At 46.3% G+C, this 18,318-nt stretch overlaps 1 protein-coding gene across 1 annotated transcript in view; it reads left to right on the top strand.

Moving 5' to 3' along the window:
• The window catches only part of LOC147113546 (coiled-coil and C2 domain-containing protein 2A-like), a 403,075-nt gene that overhangs the window by 78,093 nt on the left and 306,664 nt on the right, over nt 1–18,318 (top strand). Inside the window, exon 5 of the mRNA XM_085996133.1 lies at nt 225–503. Coding sequence (XP_085852259.1) covers nt 225–503 — 279 coding nt within the window. The remainder of the gene's footprint in view (nt 1–224; nt 504–18,318) is intronic.

Below are 18,318 nucleotides of genomic sequence, written 5' to 3'. Positions count from 1 at the left end.
TCTGCCCCGCCTGCTGCCTATTGTGCTCCAGGCGCTAATTTTCTCAACTTTTAAAAGTTAGCGCCCCAAACGGGGCTATAATGAATTTCTCCCCCTTAGGCTATTGATATTTTAATTACTTTATGCCCTGTAGAACCATTCCTTAATATGATAACTGATTACTTTTATGTTTAGCATTCCTGAATCTTCAGATTATCCTGTTTTGTGCTCTTATTTTTTTATAGGCACTAGTGAGCGAGCTAGCAAATGATATTGCTGGTCATTTTAGGGAGATTTCTCAAATCTACCAGCTTGACATCAATATTGCAAATTTGCATTTTGTTCACCATCCTTTATTTAGCACAGAACATGTTCTGGCAGCAAAGCTTATGCAGCTTCATGACAATTATCAACAGAGGCAAGAAAAAGACGTCAGCCAGCTCCTGATAGAAAAAGTAAGTGGTCATATTATGGAACTAACTAAGAGTTATTTAATACAAAAGTGTTGTTTAATATTTCTTCCAGCAGAACATTGAAAATAACCCTGAAGAAGGACTGCAACCTAATACATTTTATAATTACTGAATAATTTTTGGGAAAAATCATGAGATGCTAGTAGTAGAAGTCATTCTTACGTTTAAAACTTTGTCATGCTAAGAGGCTTCGTTTGCTATTAACAAATTGTGTATTATGTGAAAGCTACATTTTCCTCCCATTTTTAGCATGATCATGGTTGGAATCTTCCAAAATTCCAAAATTCCCTTGACTCTGGAAAAGTTCCAGCGGAATGGAAAACCACAAATGTAACGCCCTTATTCAAAAAAGGAGGGAGACAGAAAGCAGGAAACTAACTATAGGCCAATTAGTCTAACATCTATCATTGGCAAAATGCTCAAATCCATTATTAAGGAAGTAGTAGCAGGGCATTTAGAAAATCATAATACAATCAAACAGTGTCAACATGGTTTTATGAAAGGGAAATTGTGTTTGACAAATCTATTGGAGTTCTTTGAGAAGGTAACAAGCAGGGTGGATAAAGAGGAACTAGTAGATATAGTGTATTTAGATTTCCAAAAGGCATTCGACAAGGTGCCACATAAAAGGTTACTGCATGAGATAAGAGTTCATGGTGTTGGGGGTAATATATTAGATTGGATAGAGGATTGGCTAAATAACAGAAAACAGAGTTGGGATAAATGGGTCATTTTCAATATGGCAATCTGTAACTAGTGGGGTGCCACAGGGATCAGTGCTGGGGCCTTAACTATTTTCAATCTATATTAATGACTTGGATGAAGTGTAGGAATTAACACCAGCGGGGTTGGGGTTATTTGTCTCTGGTCAGTCAGAAGCCCCTGAGCTGCTCCAGGGACCCCCGTGCGGTTTCGAAGTGCTCCCCTATTCCTGGTTCTGACCGCCGGACTTATTCGGTAGCGATGTGGACAGAAAACATGACTCGTGGTTTGGGTGCAAAACAGACCAGTATTTATTGAAACAAAAAGAAACAACTTAAAATGTAATCGATACAGCACTTATGCCTGGTACAGCACTTTTGCTTAACGCAGTACACTCAGTGTCCACTAGAGCGCTCCTTGCTCAGTGCAACACTCCTTTACATACAGTACACTTTAAAAAAACAGCTACACAGTGTTCACCACAGCACTTCTCTGCTTGGTGCAACACCCCTTTTAATACAGTTTCAATATAGAACTCAGTGTTCACTATAGCACTTCTCTGCTAGTGCAACACCCTTTTTAAATACAGTTTCAATACAGAACTCTGTGTTCACTATAGCACTTCTCTGCTAGTGCAACACTGTCTTACTTAAAATAGGGGAGGAGAAATGGACACAACGAGGGAAAATCGACTAAAATCACAGTTCTAACAAAATTCCCACTTAATTCCCACCCCTATACCTATTCTAAGTTGCTTTGTAAAAGGCCAGAAAAATATATGCTCACCAATGAAAATGCCTGCTCCGTGCCCTGCGATCTTTGATCTTCACTGCCCCGAAGTAAAAACACCCCAGTATTTTCAAAGTAAACTGCTGGTGTTCCACTCCTTTAGGCAGGCTCCCACGTTGTAGAGGCACAGAGGCGAGGCCACAGAGAGAGAGAGAGAGAGAGAGCTTCTGAGAAGCTATCTTTTATACCCCATTTGGGGCCTGCCCAAATCCGGATGTATCTGGGCTAAACAAAAGGGATCCAAACTGTCCCATTGTCTGGAATGGGTTTGGATGAATTATCCATTCGTTTAAACTGTTTTTTTCTTTTCAGTTTAAATGTGTCCTCATTGTCTGTGAATGGGCTTTTGAATAAAGCTGCAGTGGTTTGAATGTGTCCTCATTGTCTGTGATGGGCCATCGAATAAAGCTGCAGTGGTTTGAAATGTGTCCATTTCCTTGATTGCTTGAGTAAATAGCCTTGAAGGTATTGTAAACAGAAAGTCATTGTCCTGTGGTCAACTGAAACCGCAGTCAAGTGGTTATTCCTTTGTGTACACAAAGTAGCAGTTTCTGTAAACACATCGATTGTCTGCTGCAGGGAGGGGAACTCCCCTTTGATTGGCAGATTGACTGCCCCATTGAACCTTTTCATAGACACATCCAAGCTGCCTTTTCAAGTCCTTTATCTTCTGCCATGCGGTCCGACGGCCATTTTGGTCCCTGGATTTTTAAAGGTATATCACCCAGGTATTCTTTAATCAAAATTAATCTTTGGAACTGTAGGAAATTTCAAAATTATTGCGAACTCCCTACAGAAGGAAGCGAGTGTATTGTATGCAAATTTGTAGACGATACAAAGATAGGTGGGAAAGCAAGTTGTGAGGAGGACATAAAGAGTCTGCAAAGGGATATAGATAGGTTAAGTGAGTGGGCAAGAATTTGGCAGATAGAGTATAATGTGAAGTTATCCACTTTGCTAGGAAGAATAGAAAAGAAAAATATTATTTAAATGGAGAAAGACTACAGAATGAGGCGGTACAGAGGGATTTGGGTGTCCTCGTACATGAAACAGAAAAAGTTAACATGCAGATGCAGCAAGTAATTAGGAAGGCAAATGGAATTTTGGCTTATATTTCAAGGGGGATAGAGTATAAAAGTAGGGAAATCTGCATAGGGCGCTGCTGAGACCACACCTAGAGTACTGCGTACAGTTTTGGTCCCCTTATTTAAGGAGGGATATACTTGCATTGGAGGCAGTTCAGAAAAGATTCACTAGGTTGATTCCTGGGATGGAAGGGTTGTCTTATGAGGAAAGGTTGACCAGGTTGGGTCTATACTCATTGGAGTTTAGAAGAATGAGAGGTGATCTTATTGAAACATATAAGATTCTGAGGGGGCTGGACAGGGTAGATGCTGAGAGGATGTTTCCCCTCGTAGAACGAGGGGGCATAGTCTCAGAATAAGGGGTCGCCCATTTAAGGCGGAGATGAGGAGGAATTTCTTCTCTCAGAGGGTTGTGAATCTTTGGAATTCTTTACCCCAGAGAGCTGTGGAAGCTCAGTCTTTGAATATATTCAAGGCTGAGATAGACAGAATTTTGAGCAACTGGGAAGTCAAGGGTTAGGGGGAACGGGCAGGAAAGTGGCGTTGAGGCCAAAATCGGATCAGCCATGATCTCATTAAATGGCGGAGCAGGCTCGAGGGGCCGAATGGCCTGCTCCTGCTCCTATTTCTTATATTCATAGCAACTCCCGTTTACTCAGCAGGTTTCTTGGAAACAAAGGCAGAAATAAACAGCCAGTTGGGATATACCTGCAGTAATACTGGTTTGCTGCAAACCACTCTGATAGGCATGTAATCACTATAAAGAATGCAAAATGCAGCAATCCAAATATAAAGTGCACCAATTATAGTGTTGTTGGAGGGACCAAGGCAAAGAGGGGCCCACTCAATGGAGGTGGCCTATTTATGGTAGACAGAGCAAGGGAAAGTGAAATTACCTGTACAGTTCTGAAAAGCAGACAAGTAAACACTGAGGTCGATATTAACGCAGAGGCGGGACTTGTGCGTGGGGGGGGGCAATAGCCGGCGCGAAATGTGGAAGATCATGGGACGCATGGGAATGTCCGATTTTAACAAGGATGCCTCATTATCATTTTACTTCCAGGTTTCGTGTCTTCAATGCACGTAGGTGGGCGTGATGTACACCCATATGACGTGATTTCACCTTGACTATTTAATGGGCCAATATACAGTTGGAATTTGAGGAGTTGTGAGCATTGTAGGAGAGAAAAATAGTTTGAGATGGAGCCAGGAAGGGCAAAGGCTGCATCCCAGTTTGAAGAGACATGTTTTGATGTACTGCTGGTTGCAGTGAGGGCTTGGAAGGAGGTATTATTCTCCAGTAATGGCAAGAAAAAAGCTGGTGCAGTGACAAAGAAGGCGTAGCTAGAGGTGAGCAGGAGGATTGTAGTGCTCTGTACCTGGATTCAGTGCAGGAAGCAGTTTAATGACCTAACCAAGTCAGGACAGGTGAGCACAGTTGCAGATTTACCTTCATCCTATAGTGCACCCACTCCTCACTCTGTCTTGTCAAGCATACTCCATCACATCACTCATCACACCTACATAACAACAACAACAACTTGTATTTATATAGCACCTTTTACGCAGTAAAACGTCCCAAGGCGCTGCACAGGAGTATTACCAGACAAAAAATTTGACCGAGCCACATAAGGAGAAATTAGGGCAGGTGACCAAAAGCTTGGTCAAAGAGGTAGGTTTTAAGGAGTGTCTTAAAGGAGGAAAGAGAGGTCGCCAGGCGGAGAGGTTTAGGCAGGGAATTCCAGAGCTTAGGGCCTAGGCAACAGAAGGCTCGGCCACCAATGGTTGAGCGATTATAATCAGGAATGCTCAAGGAGGCAGAATTAGAGGAGCGCAGCTATCTTGGGGGGGGGGGGGGTGGGTGGGTGGGTGGGTGGGGAGAGGTTTGTGTGGCTGAAGGAGATTACAGAGATAGGGAGGGGCAAGGCCATGGAGGGATTTGAAAACAAGGAAGAGAATTTTGAAACCGAGGCGCTGCTTAACCGGGAGCCAATGTAGGTCAGTGAGCACAGGGGTGATGGGCGAACAGTACTTGGTGCGAGTTAGGACACGGACAGCTGAGTTTTGGATGGACTCAAGTTTACATAGGGTAGAATGTGGGAGGCCAGCCAGGAGTGTGTTGGAATAGTCAAGTCTAGAGGTAACAAAGGCATGGATGAGGGTTTCAGCAGCAGATGAGCTGAGGCAGGGCGGAGACGGGCGATGTCACGGAGATGAAAATAGGCGGTCTTTGTTATGCTGCGGATATGTGGTCGGAAGCTCATTTCAGGGTCAAATATGACATCAAGGTTGCGAACAGTGTGGTTCAACCTCAGAGAGAGGGATGGAGTCAGTGACTAGGGAGCGGAGTTTGTGGTGGGGACTGAAAAAAATGGCTTTGGTCTTCCCAATATTTAATTGGAGAAAATTTCTGCTCATCCAGAACTGTAAGAGACTGTGGAAGGGTCGAGAGAAGAGGTAGTGAGGTAGAGCTGGGTGTCATCAGCGTACACGTGGAAACTGACACTGTGTTTTAGGATGATGTTGACAAGGGGCAACATTTAGATGAAAAATAGGAGGGGGCCAAGGATAGATCCTTGGGGGACACCAGAGGTAACGATGCGGAAGAGGGAAGAGAAGCCATTGCAGGTGATTCTCTGGCTACGATTAGATAGGTAAGAATGGAACCAGGTGAGTGCAGTCCCACCCAGATGGACGACGGTGGAGAGGCGTTGGAGAAGGATGGAGTGGTCAAACGTGTCAAAGGCTGCAGACAAGTGAAGAAGGACGAGGAGGGATAGTTTACCTTTGTCACAGTCACAAAGGATTTCATTTGTGACTTTGATGAGAGCCGTTTCGGTACTGTAGCAAGGGGGGAGCTCGATTGGAAGGATTCAAACATGGAATTGTGGGATAGATGGGCACGGATTTGGGAGGCGACAACATGTTCAAGGACTTTGGAGAGGAAAGGGAGGTTGGAGTGGTAGTTTGCAAGGACGGAGGGGGTCAAGGGTTGGTTTTTTGAGGAGAGGGGTGATGATGGTAGATTTGAGGGTGAGGGGTACAGTACCTGAGGAGAGAGAACCATTAACAATATCAGCTAACATGGGAGCCAGAAAAGGAAGTTGGGTGGTCAGCAATTTTGTGGGAATAGGGACGAAGAAGCAGGAGGTGGGTCTTATGGACAAGATGAGCGCGGAGAGGTCATGAGGGGAGATCGGAGAGAAACTGGAGATGTGAGTTCAGGGCTAGGGCAGGAGGGAACCTTAGAGGAAGTTTGGCCTGGTGGGCTAAGGGAAGGAAAGGAAGTGGCAGAGGCAGCTGAACGGATGGTCTCAATCTTAGAGACAAAGAAGTCCATGAGCTCCTCACACTTGTTATCGGAGGTGAGGGTGGAGGAGACAGGGGAGAGGGATTTAAGAAGATGGTTAGCAGTAGAGAATAGGAGCTGGGGTTTATCTTTGCATTCCAGAATGATTCTGGAATAATGAGCAATTTTGGCAGATGAGAGCAGGACCTGATAATACTTTATGTGGTCCAGCCAGATCTGGCGGTGAATGGCTAAACCAGTTGTCCGCCATATCCGTTCAAGTCTGCGTCCCTTGGACTTAAGGGAGCGAAGATGAGAGCTGAACCAGGGGGAACAGCCAGGGTGAGAGAGAGTAATTGTTTTAGTAGGGACTAGGGTGTAGTGTATGTAACGTTCCACCTTTAAGAGAACTATTTTAAGGGTTGCACTACTTTATCTTGGCTACTGTATACTGTAATACCGGTGGTGACCACACCGGTATATAAGTGCTGTGTAAGGATTTATTGGGCAGATTCGCCCTGACCTTCGAATAGTAAAGTCCTGTTAAAGTTACTCTTGTAGTCTGTGTATTAATTCGCCATATAACACACAGACTTTACAGTGGCGACGAGTTCGATCTTACCCTGTGGCAGCGATACATCCGAAGCAGTTAACGAGCGTCGAGAAGAGGCATCCGCCCTCGTCGTTCTGCTGAGAGAAGACTCGAGTCTGCAGAGCAAGGAAGAAGGAAGAATTCAGACACGAAGCCTTCCATCAGCAACAGGCAGTGGTCGTCCCTTCTGCCACGGTGGTGAGTGAGCCGATCAGCCACGAGAAGCAAGTCGGCCACGTTGACTGTGAGTAGGGGGAAAATAAAAATAAACGGAGGATAAGGGCGGTGAACTCGACCACGGTCGGGGGAAAGGAGCCGGACAGAAGTCGGGCCCAGAGACGCTGAGACTGGGGCAGCGTAGGGCACGGAAGCCGCGGTACAAGCGGGAACGCAGCCGGTGTGAGAGACCGGGCTACAAGCGGGAACGCAGCCGGTGTGAGAGACCGGGCTACAAGCGGGCTGGGAGACGCAACAGCGTCGGGAGACAGCTCGACCGCGACCGGCGAAAAAGGCCGGGCAGCTACCGAGGCTGCGAGGCGCTGCGACCGGGATCGTAAGGCGCGGGAATAAATAAATAAATAAAACCGCGGAGAACTCAGCCGCAGCCGGGGAGGAAAGGACCGGACTGCGAGAGGGCTGGGGAGGCGCGATTGAAAGCCGCTGAGGGAGAGACAGAGCCCGAGCGAGCGGGAGAGCTTCAGAATAAACTGAAGCCGGCGCGCAGGCTGCGAAACCCGAAAGCCAGCGGTCGTCGCCCGAGGGCAAAGCTTACCCCCCCGCCAGAGGAAGACAAGCGCGGGAAACCGCCATCCTCGGAGGCGGGGAAGAAGATAAGCGCGGGAAACCGCCATTTTTGAAAAAAAAGTTAAAAAGTAAAGAAAAATTTCGTTGTTGTTCTCAGAAAGATTGTGAAGATGCCTAAGCGTGGTAACATCAACGATTTCGATTCCGATGTGGAAGATTGGGCCACGTATGTAGAACGCATTGAGATATATTGTAAGGTCAATAAGATAGCAAATTATGATAAAGCTCTAACCTTACTAAACTCAATGGGTGCGAAGACATACGGGCTATTGAAGCATCTTCTATCACCAGCTAAACCGGTGGATCAGTCTTTCGCTAATATTGTTGCTGTCCTGAAGGATCATTTGAACCCCACACCGCTGATGTTAGCGGAACGATCTAAATTTTACGTGAGAACGCAACTAAAAGAGGAAAGCAACGTGGAGTACTTGGTTGAACTGCGTAGGCTAGCAAAATACTGTCAGTTTGGGGAAAATCTGACAAAGGCACTGAGAGACAAGTTCGTGTGTGGGATGTCGAAGGAAGAAACACAAAAGCGACTGCTCGAAGAGAACGATCTTACACTTGATAAGGCTGTCCTTATTGCAGCATCGCACGAAGCCGCAGCGAGAGGCACGGCGGAAATGCAGCTGAAGACAGCGGTACTCAGCGTGGATCAAATGACTTCGGGTACAACGAAATGTTATCGTTGTGGGAAGACAACACACGACCAGAACCAATGCTGGTTTAAAAACCAGGAATGTAGAAAATGTGGCAAGCTTGGTCACATTGCTAAAGTATGCCGGTCAGGAAAGAAGACCAGCAACAATAAGTCACCGCAGAAGAAGTACAGAAAGGTACATAAGGTGACTGTGAAGAGTTCAGATGAACAGAATTCGGATTCAGACTCCAACAGCAAGGAACTGGGTAGTCTGAGGATTCACAATGTGAGTAAGGAAACTGACCGACAAACTATCTGGGTCACACTACAGATTGCAAAAGTTCAAGTGAAGATGGAAGTGGACACCGGATCGGCGTTGACGGTCATGAATAAGCAAGATTACAAAAAGTTATTCAAACATATTCCCCTACGGGATACGGAGATAGTATTGCAGACATACACGGGGCATAAAGTATACCCCATCGGGAAGATAAAAGTCAAGGTGAGACACAAGGGCAAAGAACACCAAGGAATGGACATATATGTACTACCCGAGGGAGGTCCACCACTTCTGGGGCGGGAGTGGATCAGGAAAATAAAGATAGACTGGCACTCCCTAAACACAATGACGGTAGATTCCGGAAAGAAAGATGTGAAACCTGAACGATTGTCCAGAATATTGGATGAGGCTAAAGAGGTATTCCAGCAGGGACTGGGAATACTGAGAGGAATTAAGGCAAAAATCAAGATTGCAGAACATGCAAGCCCAAAATTTTTCAAAGCCAGATCGGTACCTTACGCGATACGACCTGCTGTGGAGGCAGAAGTGGAAGAGCTTGAACGTTCAGGGGTACTGTCTAAGGTGGACTGGAGTGAGTGGGCCACGCCCATTGTTCCCGTCATGAAGCCTTCGTCGAGTAACAAGCCAGGGGGACCAGGAAAGGTCCGCATCTGCGGAGACTTCAAGATCACAGTTAATCCAGTGCTTCACACGGTACAATACCCGCTTCCGCGGATTGAAGATATCTTTGCATCATTGTCTGGCGGGAAACACTTCACCAAGATAGACCTGGCGCAAGCATACTTACAGATGGAAGTCGAGGAAGAGTCGCGCCAGTATCTCACAATCAACACGCACAGAGGCTTGTATCGATATAATAGACTGGTTTTTGGAGTGGCTTCGGCTCCAGCAATTTGGCAGAGGGCCATGGAGCAGGTCTTACAGGGTATTCCAAGCACTCAGTGTTACTTGGACGATATCCTGATTACGGGAGAGGACAAGGAGGAACACCTCACAAATTTGAAACTGGTGCTCACCAGGTTGAAGGAATATGGCCTTCGAGCTAACCGCCAGAAATGTGAGTTCTTCCAGAAACGGATCTCATACTGTGGTCATGTCATTGACCAAGAGGGGCTGCACAAGTCACCTGAAAAGATCGAAGCTGTCGTGAAGGCCCCCGCTCCAGAAAATGTATCACAGTTGAGGTCGTTTCTGGGGTTGATTAACTATTACCATAAGTTTCTGCCAAATCTATCCATGGTGCTGCACCCGCTGAATGCTCTGTTGCGGAAAGAAGTACCATGGAAGTGGAGCGAGGACTGTAAGAAGGCCTTTCGCAAAAGCAAGGCATTGATCACCTCTGAGGAAGTGTTGGCTCACTTCAATCCAACGCTACCTCTTTGTCTAGCTTGTGATGCTTCCCCTTATGGTATTGGAGCAGTACTCTCACACAAGTTGCCAAATGGCTCGGAAAGGCCAGTCGCATTTGCATCCCGATCATTGACCTCCGCTGAGCGCAATTATGCTCAGATAGATAGGGAGGCTCTCAGCCTTGTGTGGGGAGTAAAGAAATTCAATCATTACCTGCAGGGCAAGAAGTTTACATTGCTGACAGACCACCAGCCGTTGGTATCCATATTCAACCCTAACAAGGCCGTTTCCACTATGACAGCGCAAAGGCTACAGAGGTGGTCCGTTTTACTAGGGGCACACCAATATGACATCGAATACAAAAGGTCCAAACAGCATGGAAATGCTGATGGGTTATCGCGCCTACCGTTGCCAGTGGTAGAAGAGGCGACTACAGTGGACCCAGTGGAGATGTTCCACTCAACCATAGTGGAATGTCTACCAGTAACAAATTCTATGATCGAAAAGGAAACAAGAAATGACCCGACTCTCTCACGAGTCTACGATTTAACGGTGGAGGGATGGCCAGCACATGGCGAACCAATGTTGCCAGCATTTTCGCAAAGAAGAGAACAGCTGTCAGTGTGCCGAGGAACCTTGATGTGTGGATCTAGAGTGGTGATTCCACCCAAACTCCAGCATAAAGTGCTAAAGGAGCTTCACGAGGGGCATCTGGGTGGAGTGAAAATGAAGAACCTAGCCAGAGCGTTTGTGTGGTGGCCGGGTATTGATGGAGACATCGAAGAAATAACCAAGAGCTGTCTAGGATGCCAGAAGGTCCAAAACGCCCCACCACAAGCTCCTCTGCATCCATGGGAGTGGCCCTCATCTCCATGGCAAAGGGTACATATCGACTTTGCTGGTCCATTTATGGACTCAATGTTTTTAATCGCGGTGGATGCACACTCCAAGTGGCCGGAGGTAATAAAGATGTCCTCCACCACCACGGAAAAAACCATCACAGTATTAAGGACCATATTTGCCAGGAATGGGCTGCCGGAACAGATCTGTTCTGATAATGGACCGCAATTTGTGTCCGAAGAATTCAGGAAGTTCTTAAAAAGCAATGGGGTTAAGCACTACACGTCCGCCCCATACCATCCCGCCACCAATGGATTAGCTGAAAGGTTTGTCCAGACCTTCAAGAAGGCCATAAAGGCCATGGGTAATGAAGACATAAATCTACAACATAAGGTAGATAACTTCTTGTTGGCGTACAGGAATGCAACACATGCGGTCACAAACCAAACTCCCGCCATGATGTTTTTCAATAGAAGACTAAGATGCCGGCTGGATTTGATTAAGCCAAACATCAGAAGGGACGTAGAGAACCGGCAATTTCAAGGCATGAATGAAAGGCCAACTAGAACCTTCCAGATAGGTCAACAAGTTTTGGCCCGGGACTACCGTACCGAGAAATGGCAGCCTGGAACTATTGGAAAAAGGCTAGGACCGCTGATGTATACCGTGGACATTGGTGAAAGCATAATAAGGCGCCACGTTGACCAGATCATAGAGTCATCCACAAAGGGCCAACCTACTCCACAACTCTATACGCCTAATGTTGAAGCAGAGATACCCAGAGCATCTACCTCCGATCCGGTAATACTGGAATCAGATGAACCTGACACTGTCCTTCAAGCAGAATCGACCTTGCCAGAAGGACCTACTACACCACCGAAAACTACTACACCACCGAGGCGTTATCTGGACAGAGTCAGGAAGCCTCCAGAGAGACTGAATCTGTGAACTGTTTTACATAAAGTTGTATATATGTTATGATGTTATATTAATGGGAATATATATATACTGTTAACCTAAAAAGGGAGGATTGTAGTATATGTAACGTTCCACCTTTAAGAGAACTATTTTAAGGGTTGCACTATATCTTGGCTACTGTATACTGTAATACCGGTGGTGACCACACCGGTATATAAGTGCTGTGTAAGGATTTATTGGGCAGATTCGCCCTGACCTTCGAATAGTAAAGTCCTGTTAAAGTTACTCTTGTAGTCTGTGTAGTAATTCGCCATATAACACACAGACTCTACATAGGGCATCAAAGGTGGTGGTGAGGGTGTGGTTGAGCAGATCGGTAGCTGCAGAAATGTCTTGGTGAATGGAGGGCCAATTGGGATTTCATAAGTGCAGTTGTAAGAGAGTTGGGAGAGAGTTTTTTCCAGGGGCGGACACAGAAGGAAGTAGGGTTGGGGGTGGTGGTGGAAGGGGGATGTGGATGGAGAGCGGTACGAGGAGGTGGTTAGAGATGGCTGTATCTGCAATTGACACGATGGGAGTAGCGAGGCCACAAGAGATGGCAAGGTCGATGTTTCATCTGCACCCATCGTTCCATTTCAGTGCCCTTCCTCATCTCCCCCTTTCTTCATCCTCCACTGCCACTCACAATGGGTCCATGGAGATAAGCAAGATATCAGCATCCCTAAGCATCGTAGATGACGAGTCTCAGACTTCACTGCTGCATGGTGACAGAATTAAATATATCTAACCCACATCTCACACAAGACTAAGTCATGTTGACTTTATTTCAGCACCGAATGAAATATGATCACTTTAATTATTTGAATTTCAACATTTTTACATTCCCATGACTAAAATATATCCGTCTCTTCTCTCCTCCAGGACCATCACGCAACGAACAGCAGCCTGTGCCCTTTGCAGATGACGTTTCCTCAGTGAAGCTGATTCCTCCTGAGGGTGCACCACCACAGGACACATGCTTACCAGATACGAGCACTTCAATGGGTCCTGTTAGAAAGTTAGGTGGGATCTCACCTGGTGAATCACAGTTCACAAGTGAGCACAAGCAGAGATCAGTGGTAGGGACAGCTGTGGAGAGTCTGTGTCAGAGGGCACTGTCCAAGCTCTGCTCAGCTGGGCAGAGTTGCTGAACCCCGTGGGCCATCAAAGAAAAGGAGAATGATAGAGGGTCAGCAGCAAATAGGCGCGGTACTGGCATTCCTGCCAGGCACGCTTTCACAATATCGGAGAGGATGGAGTAGTCCAGCTCAAGCATTTGTTGATTGATTTTGCAGGCCATTTTGAGGATGTCTTTCATGGATAGAGTGTTCTCCTCTGTGGAACTTGAATCACAGCACACTAATCAGTCTCTGCACACCCTGACGATGGGCGTGCAAACTATGGATGGCAACATTTCTGCTGCCTTAAACAGGGTGATAGATACATTAGCCATGGCCTTACAAGGCATTACTAATCTGCTCCAAGCTGCTCTCCCGCAGAGAGGTAGGAGTGATGTGCCGCTGGCCCAGGAGAGGGATGATGGCGAAAGGGTACATAGAAGTGAGAACTCCACTTGAAGCATTTCCATGTTTCATTTGTTGCCCTTCACCCCCCACCCCGCTCCTGCCAATCAGTACTCGACAGGCTGCCTCCTCTCCCAATGAACGAGTCTGCCCCCACACTGGTGCAGGTGGAGCAGTCTTTGGCTGGGCCCTAACCGGCTCCAACACCCAGAGGTCGTCAGCCGCGAGCATCTCAGGAGTCAGAGCAGGGATCAGAGCAACCTGCCTTTACCTCTGCTGAAGCCACAGGGGTTGCACCATGTAAGAGCGGTAGTTCATCAGGGAATGCACAGGGTGTTTATGAAAATGTTGTGTTAGTAAATTTAATTTATTTATTCACATAAAATGTATTAAGTTGCACCACTTTCCCGTGTTCATCATTCTTGCCTGGTGAGTGCCAACTCAGGCTTTCAGTTGCTTGGTGATGAATGTGAAGACATGAATTGACTGCGATCAATTGGTGCATGTACAATGGGTGGATGGTTGGTTACAGGACTGGTTTGTGTATGCATGGGTGGGGAGGGAGGGGGACAGGGGATATGATTGGTACAATGTGAATGACTGTCATAGAATCATAGAAATTTACAGCGCAGAAGGAGGCTATTCGGCCCATCTTGTCCGTGCTGGCTGACAAAGAGCTTGTAGGGGGTGGCGGGTGTGGCGCGTGCGCCCAGTCAGTTGTGAGCGGTTCGAATCATTCCCACGCCCCTGGGTTCTAGACAGCGATATAGAAAACTCGGGTAGACAGGTGGTTTGGATGCAAACAAAACTAGGGTTGCAAAATTCTGGGAATTTTTAAAAGAGGAAACTTTCCATGGGAATTTTCGGGAATTTTGGGAATTTATGGGAATTGATGGGAATTTTGAGGTTTTTTGCACACTGATGGTTTTTGTCTCTGACCCTTATATTATCTTTGTCGTCAAAATAGACATACTGTTCCATACAAATAAAAACAGGCTTTCAAAACTTTATTTAGGTTATAATTTTGAACTTTATTGAACCCCCACAAAAAAGACCCATCTAAAATAAAATAAAAAGAGCGTCAGCTTATTTAGCCTGTAATTTGTCCTTATTTTGTCCCTTTGAGTCTTCTACTCATGAGTCTTCTGAGTCTTCTACTCCTCATTGCTCCTCCTGATTCTCTGACTCTGGCTCTGACGTGTCCATTTCCTCCTCTGTGTCAGTGTCTAGCTGTGTGGTGGACACTTCTGTATCTGGCTCAATAAGTTGTAGGTTTGCCTGGATAGCCACCAGTTTCTCCACTCTCTTGTTAGTCAGCCTGTTGCGCACCTTTGTATGCGTATTCCCAAAAAGTGACCAGTTTCGTTCAGAGGCCGCTGATGAAGGTGGGATTTGGAGTATCACCGATGCAATAGGTGACAGGGCCTCAGATGCACAAAGTCCCTTCCACCAGGTATGTGCATTGATATGCTTGCATGATTCCCATATCCCATCCCCATTCCAAAGACCTTGATTGGTAGAGAACTTTGCCAGACTTCCCAGAACTTTGCCCACATCCAGATTGAGATGATGTGAGAGGGTAGAAATCACACTGTAAGCACTGTTGATCTGTTCTCCAGAAAGTATTGGTCTCCCAACATGCTTTGGGTCCAGCATGTATGCTGCAGCATGAATCGGCTTGACACAAAATTCTTGACGTGTCTGTATGAATTGAACAATTGCCTTCTCCTCTGCTTTGAGCAGCAGGGATGTGGGTAGGGCAATGCTGATTTGTTCTTTTAAATCAGTAAAAAGCCTGAGAACATCTGACAAGACAGCGTCATCTCCTTCAATCTGAGCAATTGCAGATGCTACTGGTGAGAGTAGTTTAAGGCTGCTAACCACTCTCCCAAAACACATCATCCAGCAGTATTTTCTTGATGGTGGTTTCCATATCCCCAGACTGGGATATTGCCATTTCTTGCAGCGACTCCTTACTCTCCAGAAGGCTGTTGTACATTATGACAACACCACCCCATCTAGTGTTGTTGGGCAGCTTCAGTGTGGTGTTCTTGTTCTTTGTCATTTGCTTGGAGTTGTAGGTTGCTGCAACAGCACGGTGGCATAGTGGTTAGCACTGTTGCCTCACAGCGCCAGGGACCCGGGTTCGAATCCGGCCTCGGGCGACTGTCTGTGTGGAGTTTGCACATTCTCCCCGTGTTTGCGTGGGTTTCCTCCGGGTGCTCCGGTTTCCTCCCACAGTCCAAAGATGTGCGGGTTAGGTTGATTGGCTATGATAAATTGACCCTTAGTGTTAAGGGGATTAAATACGGGGATAAGGTGGGATATGTGTTGGTGTAGGGGTTACGGGGATCAGGTGGGATATGTGTCGGTGCAGGCTCGATGGGCCGAAATGGCCTCTATCTGCACTGTGGGGTTTCTGTGATCTGTGAACTACCTGTTTTCCCCTGACATATTTAACAACTTGCTTGGCTCTCTTGTACAGTGCTTCCATGGTTCTCAAACCCATGATGTCCTTGAGGAGCAGGTTAAGCCCATGAGCTGCGCACCCAATAGACGTAATATGAGGGTAGGCCTCCTCCACTTGAGCCCAAGCAGCCTTCATATTCGCAGCATTGTCAGTAACTACTGCAAAGACCTTTTGTGATCCAAGATCGTTGATGACCGCTTTCAGCTCATCAGCAATGTATGTGCCTGCGTGTCTGTTGTCCTTCGTGCCTGTGCTCCTGAAGAACACTGGGAGAGGAGTGGAGACAATGCAGTTTATGATGCCCTCCCCTCGTACATTTGACCACCCATCTGAGATAACTGCAACACAGTCTGCCATCGCTATCGTTTCTTTGAGCTTTCCTTGGACTCTGTTATACTCAGCCTCCAGCAAATAAGTAGACAAAGCATGTCTGGTGGGAGGACAGTATGCAGGGCGAATAACATTGAAAAATCTCTTCCAGTACACATTGGCTGTGAGCATGAGGGGTGAGCCTGTTGCATATACAGCTCGAGCAAGGCACTCATCTGCATTTTTCTGGCTATGGTTATCCATTGTATCAAAGAACCTTCCAAGTGGGCCAGGAGTTGCTGATGATAAGGAGCCTGATGCTGAATGAGAACCATCATCTTCTTGAATGGAAGCAGAGGAACGCTGGGCTGACTGCTGTGAGATTTGAGTGAAGTTGTTGCATTTGGATAAATGCTGCTGCATCTTTGTGGCATTCTTTACATATGGCTTTCTACAGTGTTTGCACATGTACACAGTCTTTCCATCTTTAATGCCTGGGGTAAAATGCTTCCACACATCCGATGGTAAACATGGCATTGTTCTATGCAGAGAAATAAAGGGCATTCATCTCTGTGTTGAACTGTGGTCGATCAGCACGATTGCAACAGGGTGAGTACATTTTTGATGATGCTCCATGTGATGGAAGCATGACCTGTACACATACGATGCTACATCACCAATAGTGTATTATTTTGTATATTTTAAATTGAAGGACAACAGAGTTCAACAAGTAACTGGTTTATTTGGTATAAAGTCTGATTTACTTACTGCATCATCACAACATCAGCAGAAAACAAAATGACTTCCCTCAGGACCCCTAACCTGGATTTTTTTTTAAACTATAGCAGTCTTACGGATGCCTGCAGGCCAATCACAATTCGATATGCAAATATTACAAATAGAGGGAGCTAATCGCTCATCCACTCATCCAACCAATCAGGACACATTTGTTCACAGTCACACACAAAACTTGTAATTATTAAAACAAGCCAAGTAAGAAGATAAACATATATTGATTAAGAAATTCCTTAATAATTAAGATTCCATCTCTGTTAGTAATTTTAAGAGAGGACCTGTGGAAAAAAAAGAAAGAAATACAAAAAAAACAATATTATGCTAGCATGTGCTTTTTTGGGCAAAATTCCCAAAATTCCCAAGCTAAACTTCTCGTGGAAAATTTCCGGAAATTTACCGGAAATTTACCGGAAACTTTCCACCCCTTTGCAACCCTAAACAAAACCAAGATTTTATTGAACAGGAAAATTTTAATACAGTCTTAAAAGAAATTACCACTACAACATTATAAGCAAATACACTTATACAGGGAATGGGGAACACACGGCACATCGAGGGAAAACAACAATCTTAACAATCCCCTTATCCTTATCCCACCCCTATACCTAACTAGATTAAGCTATGAGGGGCCAGAATTTATGCTCACCAGTCCAAGTTAAAAGTCAATTGTTGGAAAAGAAAACGGGTTTTGAGGTTTTGCTCTCTGTCCTCTTAGGTACCCCGTCACCACGTGGTCCTCAGAAGTGCGGTGCTGGAGCTGCTGCCGTGATACACCTTCTTCTCCTCCGCTATCGTCGTTGTCTCGCCCCGATGGGTTCTCCTCTTCTTCTCCCTCGGGCGGTCGTCGGCGGTAACGTTATATTTATCGGACAGTCACCAGTCGTTACCGTTTAGGCCTTATTGGCCATGCACCGAACGCCTGTGTATTCGTTGTGGCGTGGAGACCTGCGTTATCACTTTGTTCAACAAGATGCTTGCTGTTATCCTCAGGGACTTTCTCCCTCCCCTCAGGCGTCAGCTTATAACTAGGCGCTTGGGGGTTTAAATTACCGATACGGTTCTTGCTGCTCTGCTCTGCCCTTATCGAGGTATTATCGTCTTCTTCGTCTCGTCTCGTCTGTCTGACTACACTACAAGATCTGGGCTACCTGCTCGACTTCGTCTCGCCCCTTTTTGCGGCCTGGGCGTCCTGGATGGCTGTGGACTTGGGCCTTGCTCCCCTTCCCAGCAGTTGGTATGGTGTCTCTGGCTACTGAAAATCTGCTCCGGGGAGAGAACCCGCCAAGAGGCCGGAGCCACGAGAGCAGGGTCAAAGACAACAGCAAGAGCGAGAGCGCCAACCACCCCCGACTGCTACCCGGGGCCTTCGGTTATACTTTTTCAAAAACCCTTATCTTCGTGCCAAATCTGGTTAGTTCTT

Source organism: Somniosus microcephalus, chromosome 8 (genome assembly GCF_052327205.1).
Source record: "Somniosus microcephalus isolate GS21.2 chromosome 8, FLI_Smic_1.0, whole genome shotgun sequence".
NCBI lineage: Eukaryota > Metazoa > Chordata > Chondrichthyes > Squaliformes > Somniosidae > Somniosus > Somniosus microcephalus.
The sequence above is the reverse complement of the archived record's forward strand: the minus strand, read 5'-3'. Positions and strand labels throughout refer to the sequence as shown.